The sequence below is a fragment of the Eutrigla gurnardus genome (assembly GCF_963514095.1).
Source record: "Eutrigla gurnardus genome assembly, contig: SCAFFOLD_132, whole genome shotgun sequence".
Classification (NCBI taxonomy): domain Eukaryota; kingdom Metazoa; phylum Chordata; class Actinopteri; order Perciformes; family Triglidae; genus Eutrigla; species Eutrigla gurnardus.
The window spans coordinates 21220-41640 of record NW_028155301.1 but is presented as its reverse complement, the minus strand read 5'-3'; the positions used below and the strand labels follow the sequence as shown (position 1 = coordinate 41640).

General features: G+C 39.9%; 1 protein-coding gene across 1 annotated transcript; it reads left to right on the top strand.

The window, feature by feature from the left end:
• Positions 1-7097: 7097 nt before the first annotated feature.
• On the top strand, positions 7098-16485 carry LOC311010360 (uncharacterized protein; the record flags this gene model as incomplete). The annotated part of the gene is made up of 11 exons (XM_084040879.1): positions 7098-7572; positions 9357-9443; positions 10271-10363; positions 11695-11763; positions 11918-12004; positions 12358-12444; positions 12578-12631; positions 13776-13945; positions 14468-14532; positions 14850-14944; positions 16087-16485. 11 exons carry the CDS (start codon positions 7098-7100, stop codon positions 16200-16202), a joined length of 1398 nt encoding a protein of 465 aa, XP_083897005.1. The 3' UTR covers positions 16203-16485.
• Positions 16486-20421: the final 3936 nt, after the last annotated feature.

Here is a 20421-nt window from a genome sequence, read left to right as displayed (position 1 = left end):
TGTCCCACCGAGATCAACACATTTAAGTCATAACAGCACTCTGGAGTGGATCTTCTTTCGTTTCAATGTGATTCCAGTGTCTTTGAACACAAAATGGCGTCTAAACATCAAATAAGTGCAAAACAATGCTTTTACAAGTTTAATGTGGTGAAAAGGCTGTAATAGCTGTTTCACGCAGGGAAGAGGCTTTTAAGCTGTTATTTGCAGGTAACACACGTTTTAACCACTATTGCAGTGTCAGTTGTCAAATAAGCTGCATTCTTCAATGTCCCACCGAGATCAACACATTTAAGTCATAACAGCACTCTGGAGTGGATCTGCTTTCGTTTCAATGTGATTCCAGTGTCTTTGAACACAAAATGGCGTCTAAACATCAAATAAGTGCAAAACAATGCTTTTACAAGTTTAATGTGGTGAAAAGGCTGTAATAGCTGTTTCACGCAGGGAAGAGGCTTTTAAGCTGTTATTTGCAGGTAACACACGTTTTAACCACTATTGCAGTGTCAGTTGTCAAATAAGCTGCATTCTTCAATGTCCCACCGAGATCAACACATTTAAGTCATAACAGCACTCTGGAGTGGATCTGCTTTCGTTTCAATGTGATTCCAGTGTCTTTGAACACAAAATGGCGTCTAAACATCAAATAAGTGCAAAACAATGCTTTTACAAGTTTAATGTGGTGAAAAGCCTGTAATAGCTGTTTCAGGCAGGGCTGTTGTTTGCAGGTAACACACGTTTTAACCACTATTGCAGTGTCAGTTGTCAAATAAGCTGCATTCTTCAATGTCCCACCGAGATCAACACATTTAAGTCATAACAGCACTCTGGAGTTGATCTGCTTTCGTTTCAATGTGATTCCAGTGTCTTTGAACACAAAATGGCGTCTAAACATCAAATAAGTGCAAAACAATGCTTTTACAAGTTTAATGTGGTGAAAAGCCTGTAATAGCTGTTTCACGCAGGGCTGTTATTTGCAGGTAACACACGTTTTAACCCCTATTGCAGTGTCAGTTGTCAAATAAGCTGCATTCTTCAATGTCCCACCGAGATCAACACATTTAAGTCATAACAGCACTCTGGAGTGGATCTTCTTTCGTTTCAATGTGATTCCAGTGTCTTTGAACACAAAATGGCGTCTAAACATCAAATAAGTGCAAAACAATGCTTTTACAAGTTTAATGTGGTGAAAAGCCTGTAATAGCTGTTTCACGCAGGGCTGTTATTTGCAGGTAACACACGTTTTAACCACTATTGCAGTGTCAGTTGTCAAATAAGCTGCATTCTTCAATGTCCCACCGAGATCAACACATTTAAGTCATAACAGCACTCTGGAGTGGATCTGCTTTCGTTTCAATGTGATTCCAGTGTCTTTGAACACAAAATGGCGTCTAAACATCAAATAAGTGCAAAACAATGCTTTTACAAGTTTAATGTGGTGAAAAGGCTGTAATAGCTGTTTCACGCAGGGAAGAGGCTTTTAAGCTGTTATTTGCAGGTAACACACGTTTTAACCACTATTGCAGTGTCAGTTGTCAAATAAGCTGCATTCTTCAATGTCCCACCGAGATCAACACATTTAAGTCATAACAGCACTCTGGAGTGGATCTGCTTTCGTTTCAATGTGATTCCAGTGTCTTTGAACACAAAATGGCGTCTAAACATCAAATAAGTGCAAAACAATGCTTTTACAAGTTTAATGTGGTGAAAAGCCTGTAATAGCTGTTTCACGCAGGGCTGTTATTTGCAGGTAACACACGTTTTAACCACTATTGCAGTGTCAGTTGTCAAATAAGCTGCATTCTTCAATGTCCCACCGAGATCAACACATTTAAGTCATAACAGCACTCTGGAGTGGATCTTCTTTCGTTTCAATGTGATTCCAGTGTCTTTGAACACAAAATGGCGTCTAAACATCAAATAAGTGCAAAACAATGCTTTTACAAGTTTAATGTGGTGAAAAGGCTGTAATAGCTGTTTCACGCAGGGAAGAGGCTTTTAAGCTGTTATTTGCAGGTAACACACGTTTTAACCACTATTGCAGTGTCCCCACCCAACACTAGACGTCATTTGGACGTTCTTTTTTGGGCTAAATCTGGTCAGTCCGTCATTGCCTTGATTTAGCCCAAAAATAGACGTTGAAAATTGGGCTGAGTTTAGTCCATCTGATTTGGTCCAAATTTAGCCCAAAAATAGACGTTGAAAATTGGGTTGGGTTTCGTCCGTCTGATTTTGTCCAAATTTAGCCCAAAAATAGACGTTGAAAATTGGGCTGCGTTTAGTCCGTCTGATTTGGTCCAAATTTAGCTCAAAAATAGACGTTGAAAATTGGGCTGAGTTTAGTCCGTCTGATTTGGTCCAAATTTAGCCCAAAAATAGACGTTGAAAATTGGGCTGCGTTTAGTCCGTCTGATTTGGTCCAAATTTGGCCCAAAAATTGACGTTGAAAGTTGGGCTGCGTTTAGTCCGACTGATTTGGTCCAAATTTAGCCCAAAAATAGACGTTGAATATTGGGCTGCGTTTAGTCCGTCTGATTTGGTCCAAATTCAGCCCAAAAATACATGTTGAAAATTGGGCTGCGTTTAGCCCGTCTGATTTCCCCAAATTTAGCCCAAAAATAGACGTTGAATATTGGGCTGCATTTAGTCCGTCTGATTTGGTCCAAATTTAGCCCAAATATACATGTTGAAAATTGGGCTGCGTTTAGTCCGTCTGATTTTGACCAAATTTAGCCCAAAAATAGACGTTGAATATTGGGCTGCTTTTAGCCCGTCTGATTTTGCCCAAATTTAGCCCAAAAATAGACGTTGAATATTGGGCTGCATTTAGTCCGTCTGATTTGGTCCAAATTTAGCCCAAATATACATGTTGAAAATTGGGCTGCGTTTAGTCCGTCTGATTTTGACCAAATTTAGCCCAAAAATAGACGTTGAATATTGGGCTGCTTTTAGCCTGTCTGATTTTGCCCAAATTTAGCCCAAACATAGACGTTGAATATTGGGCTGCTTTTAGCCTGTCTGATTTTGCCCAAATTTAGCCCAAAAATAGACGTTGAATATTGGGCTGCGTTTAGTCCGTCTGATTTGGTCCAAATTTAGCCCAAATATACATGTTGAAAATTGGGCTGCGTTTAGTCCGTCTGATTTTGACCAAATTTAGCCCAAAAATAGACGTTGAATATTGGGCTGCTTTTAGCCCGTCTGATTTTGCCCAAATTTAGCCCAAAAATAGACGTTGAATATTGGGCTGCATTTAGTCCGTCTGATTTGGTCCAAATTTAGCCCAAATATACATGTTGAAAATTGGGCTGCGTTTAGTCCGTCTGATTTTGCCCAAATTTAGCCCAAAAATAGACGTTGAATATTGGGCTGCATTTAGTCCGTCTGATTTGGTCCAAATTTAGCCCAAATATACATGTTGAAAATTGGGCTGCGTTTAGTCCGTCTGATTTTGACCAAATTTAGCCCAACAATACATGTTGAAAATTGGGCTGCTTTTAGCCCATCCGATTTGGTCCAAATTTATCCCAAAATAGACGTGGATTTACCTGTAAACATATGTTGGAACTGGATAAAATGCTCTTTAATTTCCCACTCCTACACCCAGTTTTTAATTTTGCTGTGTTTCTGTATTATGATTTCAGAATCAATAATTGAGGAGATCAAAAATAAATACAAAAACTCCAGCAAGGAAGGGGGGAAACAAATTATCGCTAAAAGAACAATTGGGAAAATTCTAAAAAATACAGGCTGCAGAGGGCTGCACTGGCGACCCTGGGCTTTTCAAAGAGGCAAAGTCAAAAAGCTTGACTTTTGAAAGAAAGAAGAGCAACAGATTATCTGTGGAATGTGTGAGTGTGTGTGTGTGTGTGTGTGTGTGTGTGTGTGTGTGTGTGTGTGTGTGTGTGTGTGTGTGTGTGTGTGTGTGCGTGTGCGTGTGTGTGGCTGTGGGTGTGTGTTGCTCATGTTATTTACCTGCTGGAATGGATCTACAGTTTTTATACTTCATGTGTTTTTTAAGTGTGAGAGGTGCAGTTCCCAAGTGTAAATGCAATTGTTTTGTGTAACCCTGAATAGATTTAAGATGGCAGTTTTAAGCAGTGCTCTAACTATCCTTTTGTTTGCAAGAGCTCTATGAGTGTGTGTGTGTGTGTGTGTGTGTGTGTGTGTGTGTGTGTGCGTGTGTGTGGCTGTGGGTGTGTGTTGCTCATGTTATTTACCTGCTGGAATGGATCTACAGTTTTTATACTTCATGTGTTTTTTAAGTGTGAGAGGTGCAGTTCCCAAGTGTAAATGCAATTGTTTTGTGTAACCCTGAATAGATTTAAGATGGCAGTTTTAAGCAGTGCTCTAACTATCCTTTTGTTTGCAAGAGCTCTATGAGTGTGTGTGTGTGTGTGTGTGTGTGTGTGTGTGTGTGTGTATGTATGTGTGTGTGTGTGTGTGTGTGTGTTGGTATGGATGTGGGTGGGCATGGAGGATGAAATCTTGATGTATAAATTGACTTTGAAAAATTGACTTTACTTCATTAATGAAATGTATATAAAATCAACAAATATTTGTATTATATATACTATATTGTGTCTTTGTGATTATTTGCAGGATATGAATTGGTGAAATGATATCACTTAAAAGTGGGACAAAATTCTATTGAAATTCTCTTTATTTTGAGAAGTAATGCACGGAAATCAGATCTTGTGTCAAAATAGAGCACGACTTTTTTCGAAAGAAAATGTAAATATTAGTAGAGATGAGAATGTCCGGTAACAGGGTGGACATTTTAGCCCTGTCACGTTGAAAAAATTGGTAAAAAGGAAAAATCAAATCATAATATCCTGAGCTGGACCTATTTAGTTTCCTTTGAGTTCAACAACTCTTCCTTCAGATGAAATATTAAAATTATAGAAATTTTTACATTTTTTGATATACCAAGCTGAAATGGCACTGAATAGTATAGACAGGGTCGGTTTTCACAAAATCAGAACCCCGAAGGCATTTTGTGAATATTTATAATATACAACATTTCTAGGGGTATCTAGGTGAATCCAAATCTGCTGTATATGAAGCTCAAAAATGCCCCAAAATGCCTAAAAATTGAGAAATCCAACATGGCCGCTGCCAGGCTGAAATCTATTTACCAGTGTATCTTTTTGACTAGACAAGGTAAAATCATGAATTAATGGCTTTTGTAGGTTTTCCTACATGAGCAATCTGATGGCATATTCAGATTTGAGATGTAATGTGAAGAAACTGCTTAGATATTGCAAAAATAGTGGTTTAGTGAATAACTACTCAGCTATTATTTTTATTATTAATAATGTATTTTATTATCAGGCTTATTTTACTTTGTATGTTTTGAGGTCAAATGTGCTGTAATGGAATTTTGGTCACCCCCAATATCACCCTCAAGACTAACTAGCTAATGTTAGCCAGCTAGTTGCTGGCTAATTGTTACAGGCTCAAATGAGCTAGCTAATTGAATACATATCGATGTCTTAGACTTTGCATTTGTATTCTAAGAAAACTCACACTAGGTCTGAATTTGTCAATTGACAACTGAAGCCATGGCTGAAGCAATAGACTATACCCAAGAGAGCTTAATCTCATCAAAGCCACAGTTGTGCATCATATGCCAGGAAAACAATAAGCAAAATCTCATGACAGTGAGTAAGGATGGCCTCCAGTCAGCTGAGAGCTCCGGTAGAAATTACATAATGACATTTTCCGAGATGCAACTAATTGAATTACTATATTGGGGATGACCAGGGTTCCAATACAGCCAATTTGACCTCAAAAGAAAATACAAAGTAAAATAAGCCTGATAATAAAAAATATTATTAATATTAAAATAATAGCTGAGTAGTTATTCACTAAACAACTATTTTTGCAATATCTAAGCAGTTTCTTCACATTACATCTCAAATCTGAATATGCCATCGGATTGCTCATGTAGGAAAACCTACAAAAGCACATTTAATTCATGTTTTTACCTGTTTAGTCAAAAAGATACACTGAAAAAAATGATTTCAGCCTGGCGGTGGCAGCCATGTTGGATTTATCTAGTAGGAATGACCCACATCTTGGCGGTAATGCACGGGAGCAGCTAATTGGTCACTCAAAAATAAAAAATTCAAATACCTGCAGGTGATTGGTGAGTGGAGAAGGAGAAGGGCGGGCTCATAATCTAGGCGCATTTGTGGGTGAGCAGCGGAGGAGACACAAGTAAGTTTTGGCTTTCTATAATTTTGTGAATAATGTGGATAATAGCCTACAATAAATGTGTGTTCAACGGAAGTTTGGTCTGGTTATATTGCTAATGTTAGCGCCATACAGGGGTCGACAATATAAATGGCCGGTGGCCCGGTCGTACTTTTAAAACCGTCCGGGCCACCAGAACGCTCCAAGCACTTGCCCGGTGGGGCCAGCATGGATTAAAGTTCTCCGTTGCTACCACGGATTTCCGTCATTCAAACTTAACAGTGGCGACTTGTGAGATCAATGTAGATCGGAGGAGAAGTGTTGGCTGATTTTTATTGACAGATTGTCTACAGCTAATGGTGTCGTTAACAGCGTTTGCTCCTGACCAGTGCAGTGACCCACACAGGGCGGGATCTCAACACGGAGCGGCGCTAAAGTTTAGCTGCTTAGCTAGCAAGGACTCGTCGCGCTGCTACGTTATCAACTGAGTTTAGTCAGCACGTGAGAGCTCGTCTGACACGGAGAGTCTCCTGTTGTGTGCTACATGTAAGGGATAATGTATAGTTCGGAGGTTGTTAGGGAGAAATAAACCCCGACAGGTTGTATGGAACCCCGACGCGAAGCTAAGGATAGCCGCGTTACGTAACGCGGCTATCATTAGCATAAACGCCGCCCTGCTGCGGAAGCGGTATTAATACGTACAGTGCATTAGCTTCGGTGGTTGTCCGCTAGCTCGAGTCTCGGATAGCATCGCTTATGCTAGTCTGCAGCTAGCTAACCAGCCATGTCTCCTCCACGTAGCTCACTCATCTTTCCTGGATGCCACAGTGTGCAGGCCAGGGTAACAGCTCAGGTAGCCTATTTAAGTGTCCTACGAGACAACGTAAGGAAATGGTGGATCGATGTTGTCAAGAGGAGCTACTGTGGAGAGTTCAAAATCACCACCAACACCCGTCTCTGCAGTGTCCACATTACCCCCGATAGTTACAGCACAGCCACCGCCATTATGTGCCCGCCACAATCTTCTCCGTCCTCGGAGAGAGCACCTGCTGTCGGCGGGACAGAGCTACCATCACGGCCGCCGGCATTACGTGCCCGCCACCGATCCTCTCTGTCCGCCGACAGCGGCTGCTACCATCACGGCCGCCGGCATTACGCGCCCGCCACCGATCCTCTCCGTCCGCCGACAGCGGCTGCTACCATCACGTCCACTGGAGAGAGAGCACCTGCTGTCGGCGGACGGAGAGGATCGGTGGCGGGCGCGTAATGCCGGCGGCCGTGATGGTAGCAGCCGCTGGCGGCGGACGGGAGGATGCAAGCCGGGGACGGAGAAGATCATGTGCCCGCCACCGATGCTCTCTGTCTCGCTGACAGCAGGTGCTCTCTCTCCGGTGGCCGTGATTACGTGCCCGCCAGTGTCAGTGTGTGCTTATGTTATAAATATTGTATTCGTATGAGGCTGAGCACTGGCTCTGATGGCTCAAACAGGTAGGGCTGGGTCCTTCAAATGAGCTATCAATGAGATTCCATTGTTGCTGTAGGCTACGTCCTTGTGCAGCACACAGAGCCCCCCCCCCCCCCCCCCCCCCCCCCGCGGTGGGCGTGGTTTCAGCGCCTCTAACTGACACGCCCCCAGCGTTTCACAGCAGAGAGAAGTGCTTGTTTTTCCATGATTTTGTGACCCTATTTTATATACTTAGCAATTTTTTTCATCTTTCAAATTTGGCTCAGTGGTCAATGATGCATGTTACTGTGGTGTGACAAACTCATAACACATTTTTTTTGCCGCTTTACACGGACTTTAACATAAACATCCAGAACAGTTTTTGCGCACACAAATCAATTACATTAAATCACAGCCCGAACAACTCTAATAACAACAAAGAGCAGCACTTTTTCCGGCTTTAACAGAGCACGTTGTGGACTGACAACTTTACCTGCGGTGCTGAAAACCCGCTCCGATGGTGAGCAGTATTGGCGAACCGAACCAGTGTGAACGGATAAGCCAGCGGCGCTGAGCAGGGGTGTGTTGATCTGATGGTGTTCACTGTCTGATAACTAAACAGGTCCATCACTCAACAAAATATAGAGAAATGTCCCACAAAGCAACGTTACAGGACCAAACAACAGTAACGTAGTAACTGGTCGTGTCTTTGGCAACTTATATGAGGAAAATAATACCGCATTTATACGTGGAGAAGTGTCTGTCAGCCTGTCGGTCCGATCGACTCACTCTTATCAACTGTCTGTCGCAGCGATTTTTCAGTGATCTTTCCCCCCGAGCCAACAGCCTCTCTCTCCGCCAGTGAAAGAGTCAGACAGTCAGACAGTTTACTGATGGCGATTATGTAATTATGTAATTTAGAGAAAAAACGTCACTTTGTCACTTTCCAGGATGTTTGGTGGGTCAGGATCTCAATCACAACACATTATAACAGCATCATGATTATAAACAGTCAGTGGCACATGTTTAGATTAACAGGAGGACACCAGGAAACACCTTGAAAAAAACACGTCATCACCATGACGCGTACCGTCACGCCGCTTTTGGAGCTGCAGCGGCGGTTTACTGTGTGAATTATACTCTGGTTCGTCTTTTACGCCGGAGCTGCTCGGCTCTGTGTGAACAACCAACGGCGGAGAAGTGGTGAACCGCTGCTGCGGAGATAATGTGGAGTCTCTGTGTGAAAAGTGCGTGCATTGTTGTTTCTGAGATGCGTCCTTATTGCACAATTTACAAATTGCCTCGTCAGTATTTACCGCCTCTCCCTTCTCGTTAGCTCGGAACGAAATACTGCCACTAAATAAATTATATTTAATATTTAATCCTTATCTCCTATATAAGTGCATTGTATTTTTTTTAATGATGGTATTGAAACTGATACCGTTGCTATTTTTAAGACCCCACCATATACCTTATTACTGTATTACTGCCCAACCCTAATACATGTTTTACTTGTAAAGGTACTAAATTATCTAATGATTTCAGGACAATTCATGTCAGAAGATGATGTGCCATCAGCAAAGCAATCAAGTGAGTATGAATACATTGCTTGACTCTATTACAAAAAAGATTTTTTGAAAGGCTTTTTCCAATATGCAGTTTTTTACAACATAATTTGTACACCATGATGTATGAATCTTTACTGTATTATACCTAGGTAAAAATTCCAGTCTGGAGGCATATCCAAAGCCACCAGAAATAAAGAAGAAGACTCATGCCACTATTGATGATGCCACCGATGGAGGTAAGTTGAGTGGGCTATCCTAATAGGCCAGGGTTCAACAGAAGTGTGTCAAACTATTATCAATGATATTGTTGGGATGGATGACAGATAATTTTATATTGCTGTGTAAACAATCACACTGCACACATATTACTTGAATTCAAAGCTTGGATACAAGTGAAGTTATCTGAATTGGTGTCATATATAAGTTTCATACATGGTAATTGAAATTTGATTACAGGATCCTCCATGGACGAGTTGGCAGATCCATGCTCAGGTGACAATGGAGCTGAAAATCCTAGTACCAAGATCTGTTGTCCAAGCCCTGTTGGGGTCACCTGTGTGTTGTGAGTCCTTATTATTATTTTATATATATATATATATATATATATATATATATATATATATATATATATATATATATATATATATACATATATATACATATACATATATATACATATATATATACATATATATACATATATATACGTGTGTGTGTGTGTGTGTGTGTGTGTGTGTGTGTGTGTGTGTGTGTGTGTATATATGTATATATGTATATATGTATATATGTATATATGTATATATATATATATATATATATATATATATATATATATATATATATATATATATATATATACTTTTGTTTTTTGTTGAACTTAATTTTCTTAATGTGCTTTTCCAGGACTTAGGACAGTCGTTTGTTGATACTTTGTTGATTTTTTGTGAACTTTGAAGACTCCTTTTTGTCAGGAAGGAACAATTTTTTTTCTCAGTTCAGTGCTTAATCAATTCAAGTGTGTTCCTGTTTTCCTGTTCAACTTGTGCTCTTGTGGATGTTATAGGGCAGCGATCCCACGATGGGAGTGATATAATCTACTCCACTTCTCGGAGTCCCTCACCTGCGGGTGCATCTGCAAATTCATCTCCCAGACATGGTAAGATGATCATACAGACTTGTATATAGATTATTCATTAAGTGTGTTATGATTTTATTTAATGTAAGCATATGTTTTCAGTAGGGCTGGGACAATATGCTTTTCTCCGGATTCAATTCTTTTATGATTTTTTTGGGTGTCAGTTCGATTTAAATTGCGATTCTTCGATATTGCTGATTTTTAACACCATGATGATGGTTTTTTTTTTTTTTCGCAAACGGATGTTACTAGATAGTCAAAAGTCGATAATCTCCTGAGCAGTATAACAATCAGAATGCAATCGCCTATATATTCAAGAAAGAAAAACGAACATTGAAATTTTCTAAATATTTCTCATCAAAACAATGAAAAACTGTGAATAACTATGCACAACATATTTCAAGGTGCACACAAGTCTTATGATTATGAACTATTTTATTTCCACTGTTACACGCTATGAAAATGCATTTAATCTTTACAAAGTATCTACAGTAAATACTATAACTGCCCTTTGTGAAAGTTTGCCCTGTAACAGAGAACAACTATGAAGTTCTTGTAAATTTGCCCTGCAATTAGTCTTGAAGGCACTGACAGCATGTGTAAAGAGCCTGCTCATTGGTGCTGAGCAGCTCTGAGCAGGCATTTCACGCCTGCAAGTCAGTGCTATGGGAAGCAAATTTTAAAGATTTTTCGAGTAGCCAAACCTGGGCGTATGTCTGTCATTGGCGGCTTCCTTAAACAGTAAGAAGCGTAGAATTTTTTTTTTTTTTTACAGAATTTAGCTAGAGCAAACGGTTTATTTTCTGCAAATCATTTGCCCATTCACTCAAGTTAAAAATATTGAACTCGAGCGAATGACTCGCGCAAATGCCGCAAGTAAAAACAAATACTCCAGCAGGCAAACTTGAGCGAGTAGAGCGGAGCGAATATTTTTCTCGCATCCGGTGTGAACGCAGGGCGATGAGCAATGTTGATGAAATCTCATGAAATTATCCTGTCTTCTCCGGCCTGTTTAGACATGTTGCGCTTGACGCTTGTGAGAATCTGACGATTACGCCAGTTTTTCCCGTTTTTGGATAGGACAAATGGTTTGTAAATGCCAGTCATTTAAAAATAAGTGCTATTTTGATCCCGCCGGTGGGATTTGGGATTCAGAGGGTTTACATTTTTTGATTGATTTTTGAATAAAAACATCGATTTAAAAATTGTAAAGCAAAAAATCATGATACTTATGTGAATTGATTTTTTTCTCCCACCCCTAGTTTTCAGTATACATTCTGTGCATATATAACATGCAGCATGTTTCTGTCTTCATGTCCAACATGTGCTCCTGTTGGTGTTATATACAGTAGGACACGGAGGGTACTCCTCTTCTTTATCACCTGTGATACCATTTCCTGAAACTTCAACTCCCAGACAAGGTAATATAATAAATTTGTTAAAAATTAGCAATTGCCATACATAGTGTAAACACCTTATGTGTTGCTATTGTGGGAATATTGTCCATTGAGAGCATGATGAGCATTCTAAGCATGTTCCTGTCTTCCTGTCACATGTGTTCCCTGGGTGTTACAGGGAAATCCAGATCAAGAAGAGAGCGCTCCGAGTCCCGTCACAGGAATGATTCATCTGCCACCAGAGGACAGCCAAGATCTGGACAAGGTAAGATTGATCAGTTATAATATCAATGCTTAATGCAGTTATGATACTGCAACTTTAAATCAGAACTAATTTTAATCCTGTACTTTTCTATGAAAGTTACATTATAGTAACATAATCGATCTAGTTAAAGTAATAGCTGTATACAATGAAAATTTCACAGTTATGAGTAGTTTTTAGTGCGCATGACTGGATCACCCATCTACTGCAGCCACAATCAAAGCAAGTTGACTGACCCAATATGGCTGTCTATGAGTTGTGTATGCGCGTAGTGATCCACCCCCTTGGCCTATGTACTATGGGCATTCTAAGCATGTTCCTGACTTCCTGTCACATGTGTTCCCTGGGTGTTGCAGGCAAATCCAGATCAAGAAGAGAGCGCTCCAAGTCCCGTCACGAGAGTGATTCATCTGCCACCAGAGGACAGCCAAGATCTGGACAAGGTAAGATTGATCAGTTATAATCTCAACATAACACAAGGAAGATCTATGTGTGGGCATATTATTATCAACCCTATTAACAAACAGTGCAGTATTATCTCACCTGAATTTGTTATTACTCTCTGAACAAATGTAGAACTGCCTCAGACACCAAGGACCCCTTCGGATCCATTTCCAATGTCCATGGCCAGTAAGTAATTTGTCTATAATTGTGCTATAGTAGATATACATGAAGCTACTGTCTGTGTATTTAGCTGCATACTGCAGGCCGAGACCAATGTTTCCACTACGTTCATTTAGCAGTGGCGGGCCGCCATTCCTTAATCCTCACCGCCGCACCTTCAGATTTCTTTTCTTTTGTTTTTATTGTCACAAATACACCACCGCGGCATGTCTCCACCTTCAGCAGAGTGCTGCTGGGTTGGGTACTCGCGAGTACTAAGGTAAACAACAGACAACTATCTCATGGTTTCTGCTACATGTAACTGATCGTGGCACCGACTTTGCAAAATAAAAGCATCAATAAGGAAGCAGGTTATTACAGCCCATACGTTTAACACCACATGTCCGCCACGTCTTAATAAAATCCTAGCAGAAACACTGGAGACAGTAGAATGAAACATTTGTGGACACAAATATAGAGTTAACTTTTATGGTCTGAGCCATTAAAAGTTAATATGCACAAAAGAATCCATTCCCGCAAGCTGTTCCATAGACCAGTAATTCCCAACCTTTCCTAATTCATGGCCAAATGTTTGGGACAAAGTCGGTGAGAGTCACATCATTTGTGCCATTACATTAACTTATTTTAAGTTAACTTGCTTGGTTTGTCTTAGACATTATTCCATCTTTGTTCTGAAAAGTGCATGCACAGACTATCCTGGGTTAGTTTGAGTTTGGATTATTTTGTACTGATCAGTTTAGTTTTAGTAAGAATTAGTTATTTGATCATATAAAATCAGTGTGTCACAGCATTATTGACAACTGTAACAGCTGCTCTCAAACCTCTGCCAGATGTTATTTTGATATTTTGACATCACTTTTACAATGTTAGTAGGCGGAGGCATGTTGTCCAGTCTTGATACAGCGTGTTTGAACAAATTGCTAATGCTCACTGTGTTCTTAAAGTGACAGACATGAGGTGTGGAGTGATTGAATTGCAGGCTTCATGGATGTTTGTGTTAAAATTAATTAAATTAAATTAATTAAAATAAATGCATTTTACAAAGTTGAGGATACTTGATTGATCTTGATCTGGATTTGAGAAAACTAGCTGGCACTAGTTTTCTCAGATGGAATTAACACTCTTTTCAAATGTCATTCTACTATTTTAGAGTTCCAGAAATGTGTCCTGAAAAAGTTGGTGGAGATATTGCAGGAGGTTAAACGAATTGGGGGGGCTGACCCCATTGCGTCAACCTACCACATCACAAGGATGGAGAGTATGGAAGAGGTGGACGCCATGGAGGACAAAATAAAAAACGATGACGAACGACAAGTTCTGGTAAAATAAAATTTTAAGATGTTTGACATCATGTGTGGTAGACCAGAGGTGGGCAACCATGTCTTTTTGATCTACTACTAGATCTGAATAGATCTCTGGATGATCTGAAAAACCCAGACAAGGACATCTGTCTTAAATTTCAAAACCAATTAGTTGCCATATTTAATAATAATTACTTGATGCGGCCAGGATGACCTATCATTATCAAACAAATGCAGCACATAGCTGATCTTTATTTAAAAGTAGGATGTTAAAATATCGACCATACCATGTCTCCATTATCACCTGTAATTACTCAGCCTTAGTAGTGTTGGTGATTTTCACTCTTGTCTGCTCTGATTGCAATAATAGATCTGTACAGCCTCAGAAAAGGGCACGGTAGATCCCCAAAAGGTTGTCCACCACTCTGCCTGCTGGTGCAACCCACTTCCAGTCATTATACTAAATTTTATAAATTCTGGCATGCAAGGTGCTGTAAATGTATTAATATATTGAAAATATATTTACTCCTTTTCTCTGTAGATTACCCAGTTGAGCCAAGTGGGTGGCAAAAACACCAGAGATTGCACCATGAAGATCATGGACAGGTATTGTTGGGTATATAAAAACAAACCACACATTAGAATCACAAGCAGTCATTTTTTCAGTTCAGATTCTGACAGTGATGCCTGTTGCATGACTCCTCGTGTCCTTGTCACCTCTTCTCATTTTTGCTGTGATCTACAACTCTATATGTCCTTCCTCCCTCATCTCTCTCTGCACTTCTTTTTTCCTCCCTATCTCCATCTCCCTCCCTCAACATATCTATCCCTTCCTACCTCCTTCCATCCATTTCTTCTTCACCATCTCTCTCCTCCCTTAAAAAATAGACTAACTGTAGACACCTCATATGCTCATCTTTCAGATTGATGACCAACAATATCATGGCCATGTTTAATATGAAGGGCCAAGGGACCAAGAGGGCCTTCAAGCCAACACAGCTGTACCATGTTGTGATTGGTATGCACAAATTATATTTTTAGGTTGACCTTTCTGTCAATAAAGTTGTGATTTTGACTGGCCATGAGCTCCATGAACAGTTTAGTGCACAACTCAAATAAATGGCAAACACTTGTTGAGTGTTCAGTACAGTGGTTTGGGAAAACTAAACAGATAAGATTATATACTGTCACAGGTTTCCCACGCATCCTGGAAAACATGGTAAATCTGGTAAATGGAAAAACATGGAAAATTTAAAAAACAGTTAAATGTCCTGGAAAAACTTGATTTGCCTTGTTTTTTTATCCTTCCTTTGCCTCTCTATGCAAACAGGTTAGAAGGTTTGCACATGCATGTCTGTTGCCATGCTGTCTTGGTGGGTAACATTGACTACATTTACAGTCAGTATTCAGGTTAAGGTCAATATTTCGGTTTCTGAAAAATTTTGAATAACCCGTTGATACCCACATAATATTCAAGAGGTAATATTATCTTCCTTGCTCCAAAAGTGTGGTTTGGGTTTTTGCCATGTTTACAAGTAGTTCCTGGACTCAAAAGTCTAAGATTCCTTGTGAATAGAGCATGCACACAACACAAATTAATATTCCTTCCTATGGGGATATCCCGATTGGCGTATACATGACCAAATATTGGGGTTAGAAAAGTAGTAACCCAGTGGTCATATTGCATATTCTGTTTTTTCAAAAGGGTTGTTTACATGGCCGTCCGCAACTGGGTTATTGCTAATATTCCGGTTAAGAAAGGGTTATCTGTCTGCATGTAAACATAACCAATGAAACACAGCAATCTAGTTGGCGCAGCTCCCCATGTGATTCTACCAGTCAATCAGTTTTACATGTCTGATGGCAGTAATCCACCCCTTCTGCCATTCTGCATCTTTCAGGATTCAATCTTCTTTGTTTGTCTCATCCTGGGGCACTACAGATGTCCACCATGTTCACTCACAGTACAGCTAGGGAAGAGACAAGTTCACTGTTAGCAATTTTACACTTCTCCAAAGAATGAATGGGAGGTAGCTGAAAATGTCCTGGAAAATGGTTTCAAGCTAATTTAATTAAATTTAAATAAATAAATTAATTAATTAAAATATTAATTGTCTCATCAATTGTGTTGGTAAAACATGTTTTTCTTTGTCATTGCAGCTGCAGTTAAAACTTGGGACAAGAAGGCGACGGAGCACGATGTTTCAAACGCGGTTGCTGACCATCTCAAACATGCTCCTGGGCGCTCGGGTGGTGGCGGCTACAAGGCCAAATGAGCCAATTGGGCTGACTTTTTTTTTTGTTTTTTGTTTTTTTGCATGCTGTTCCTGCTTTGTTATAGGGTAGTATTTTGTTAATAAATGTTTGAATTGTTCATTTGGGTTTAGTGTCTAATTTTTAAAACAAGTTTAGACCGTCTGTGTCTTTTAGACGACCTGAAGAGACGGCTTTTCAACTTTCACTTTTCAACCAAATATAGACCATACAGAGACGTCTCTGCAGAGACGTCTTTTAGACGACCTGAAGAGACGGCTTTTCAACTTTCACTTTTCAACCAAATATAGACCATACAGAGACGTCTCTGCAGAGACGTCTTTTAGACGACCTGAAGAGACGGCTTTTCAACTTTCACTTTTCAACCAAATATAGACCATACAGAGACGTCTCTGCAGAGACGTCTTTTAGACGACCTGAAGAGACGGCTTTTCAACTTTCACTTTTCAACCAAATATAGACCATACAGAGACGTCTCTGCAGAGACGTCTTTTAGACGACCTGAAGAGACGGCTTTTCAACTTTCACTTTTCAACCAAATATAGACCATACAGAGACGTCTCTGCAGAGACGTCTTTTAGACGACCTGAAGAGACGGCTTTTCAACTTTCACTTTTCAACCAAATATAGACCATACAGAGACGTCTCTGCAGAGACGTCTTTTAGACGACCTGAAGAGACGGCTTTTCATCTTTCACTTTTCAACCAAATATAGACCATACAGGGACGTCTCTGCAGAGACGTCTTTTAGACGACCTGAAAAGACGGCTTTTCACCTTTCACTTTTCAACTAATTCCAAACGTCATTTAGACGTAAGTCGGAGACGTCATTTTAACGTCTTTTCAACGTGGTTGTGCTGGTTGGGTCAGTTGTCAAATAAGCTGCATTCTTCAATGTCTCACAGAGATCAACACATTTAAGTCATAAAAGCACTCTGGAGTGGATCTGCTTTCGTTTCAATGTGATTCCAGTGTCTTTGAACACAAAACATCAAATAAGTGCAAAACAATGCTTTTACAAGTTTAATGTGGTGAAAAGGCTGTAATAGCTGTTTCACGCAGGGAAGAGGCTTTTAAGCTGTTATTTGCAGGTAACACACGTTTTAACCACTATTGCAGTGTCAGTTGTCAAATAAGCTGCATTCTTCAATGTCCCACCGAGATCAACACATTTAAGTCATAACAGCACTCTGGAGTGGATCTGCTTTCGTTTCAATGTGATTCCAGTGTCTTTGAACACAAAATGGCGTCTAAACATCAAATAAGTGCAAAACAATGCTTTTACAAGTTTAATGTGGTGAAAAGCCTGTAATAGCTGTTTCACGCAGGGCTGTTATTTGCAGGTAACACACGTTTTAACCACTATTGCAGTGTCAGTTGTCAAATAAGCTGCATTCTTCAATGTCCCACCGAGATCAACACATTTAAGTCATAACAGCACTCTGGAGTGGATCTGCTTTCGTTTCAATGTGATTCCAGTGTCTTTGAACACAAAATGGCGTCTAAACATCAAATAAGTGCAAAACAATGCTTTTACAAGTTTAATGTGGTGAAAAGGCTGTAATAGCTGTTTCACGCAGGGAAGAGGCTTTTAAGCTGTTATTTGCAGGTAACACACGTTTTAACCACTATTGCAGTGTCAGTTGTCAAATAAGCTGCATTCTTCAATGTCCCACAGAGATCAACACATTTAAGTCATAAAAGCACTCTGGAGTGGATCTGCTTTCGTTTCAATGTGATTCCAGTGTCTTTGAACACAAAATGGCGTCTAAACATCAAATAAGTGCAAAACAATGCTTTTACAAGTTTAATGTGGTGAAAAGGCTGTAATAGCTGTTTCACGCAGGGAAGAGGCTTTTAAGCTGTTATTTGCAGGTAACACACGTTTTAACCACTATTGCAGTGTCAGTTGTCAAATAAGCTGCATTCTTCAATGTCCCACCGAGATCAACACATTTAAGTCATAACAGCACTCTGGAGTGGATCTGCTTTCGTTTCAATGTGATTCCAGTGTCTTTGAACACAAAATGGCGTCTAAACATCAAATAAGTGCAAAACAATGCTTTTACAAGTTTAATGTGGGGAAAAGGCTGTAATAGCTGTTTCACGCAGGGAAGAGGCTTTTAAGCTGTTATTTGCAGGTACACACGTTTTAACCACTATTGCAGTGTCAGTTGTCAAATAAGCTGCATTCTTCAATGTCCCACCGAGATCAACACATTTAAGTCATAACAGCACTCTGGAGTGGATCTGCTTTCGTTTCAATGTGATTCCAGTGTCTTTGAACACAAAATGGCATCTAAACATCAAATAAGTGCAAAACAATGCTTTTACAAGTTTAATGTGGTGAAAAGGCTGTAATAGCTGTTTCACGCAGGGCTGTTATTTGCAGGTAACACACGTTTTAACCACTATTGCAGTGTCAGTTGTCAAATAAGCTGCATTCTTCAATGTCCCACCGAGATCAACACATTTAAGTCATAACAGCACTCTGGAGTGGATCTTCTTTCGTTCCAATGTGATTCCAGTGTCTTTGAACACAAAATGGCGTCTAAACATCAAATAAGTGCAAAACAATGCTTTTACAAGTTTAATGTGGGGAAAAGGCTGTAATAGCTGTTTCACGCAGGGAAGAGGCTTTTAAGCTGTTATTTGCAGGTACACACGTTTTAACCACTATTGCAGTGTCAGTTGTCAAATAAGCTGCATTCTTCAATGTCCCACCGAGATCAACACATTTAAGTCATAACAGCACTCTGGAGTGGATCTGCTTTCGTTTCAATGTGATTCCAGTGTCTTTGAACACAAAATGGCATCTAAACATCAAATAAGTGCAAAACAATGCTTTTACAAGTTTAATGTGGTGAAAAGGCTGTAATAGCTGTTTCACGCAGGGAAGAGGCTTTTAAGCTGTTATTTGCAGGTAACACACGTTTTAACCACTATTGCAGTGTCAGTTGTCAAATAAGCTGCATTCTTCAATGTCCCACCGAGATCAACACATTTAAGTCATAAAAGCACTCTGGAGTGGATCTGCTTTCGTTTCAATGTGATTCCAGTGTCTTTGAACACAAAATGGCGTCTAAACATCAAATAAGTGCAAAACAATGCTTTTACAAGTTTAATGTGGTGAAAAGGCTGTAATAGCTGTTTCACGCAGGGCTGTTATTTGCAGGTAACACACGTTTTAACCACTATTGCAGTGTCAGTTGTCAAATAAGCTGCATTCTTCAATGTCCCACCGAGATCAACACATTTAAGTCATTAAAGCACTCTGGAGTGGAACTGCTTTCGTTTCAATGTGATTCCAGAGTCTTGAACACAAAATGGAGTCTAAACATCAAATAAGTGCAAAACAATGCTTTTACAAGTTTAATGTGGTGAAAAGGCTGTAATAGCTGTTTCACGCAGGGCTGTTATTTGCAGGTAACACACGTTTTAACCACTATTGCAGGGTCAGTTGTCAAATAAGCTGCATTCTTCAATGTCCCACCGAGATCAACACATTTAAGTCATAACAGCACTCTGGAGTGGATCTGCTTTCGTTTCAATGTGATTCCAGTGTCTTTGAACACAAAATGGCGTCTAAACATCAAATAAGTGCAAAACAATGCTTTTACAAGTTTAATGTGGGGAAAAGGCTGTAATAGCTGTTTCATGCAGGGAAGAGGCTTTTAAGCTGTTATTTGCAGGTAACACACGTTTTAACCACTATTGCAGTGTCAGTTGTCAAATAAGCTGCATTCTTCAATGTCCCACCGAGATCAACACATTTAAGTCATAACAGCACTCTGGAGTGGATCTGCTTTCGTTTCAATGTGATTCCAGTGTCTTTGAACACAAAATGGCGTCTAAACATCAAATAAGTGCAAAACAATGCTTTTACAAGTTTAATGTGGTGAAAAGGCTGTAATAGCTGTTTCACGCAGGGAAGAGGCTTTTAAGCTGTTATTTGCAGGTACACACGTTTTAACCACTATTGCAGTGTCAGTTGTCAAATAAGCTGCATTCTTCAATGTCCCACCGAGATCAACACATTTAAGTCATAACAGCACTCTGGAGTGGATCTGCTTTCGTTTCAATGTGATTCCAGTGTCTTTGAACACAAAATGGCGTCTAAACATCAAATAAGTGCAAAACAATGCTTTTACAAGTTTAATGTGGTGAAAAGGCTGTAATAGCTGTTTCACGCAGGGAAGAGGCTTTTAAGCTGTTATTTGC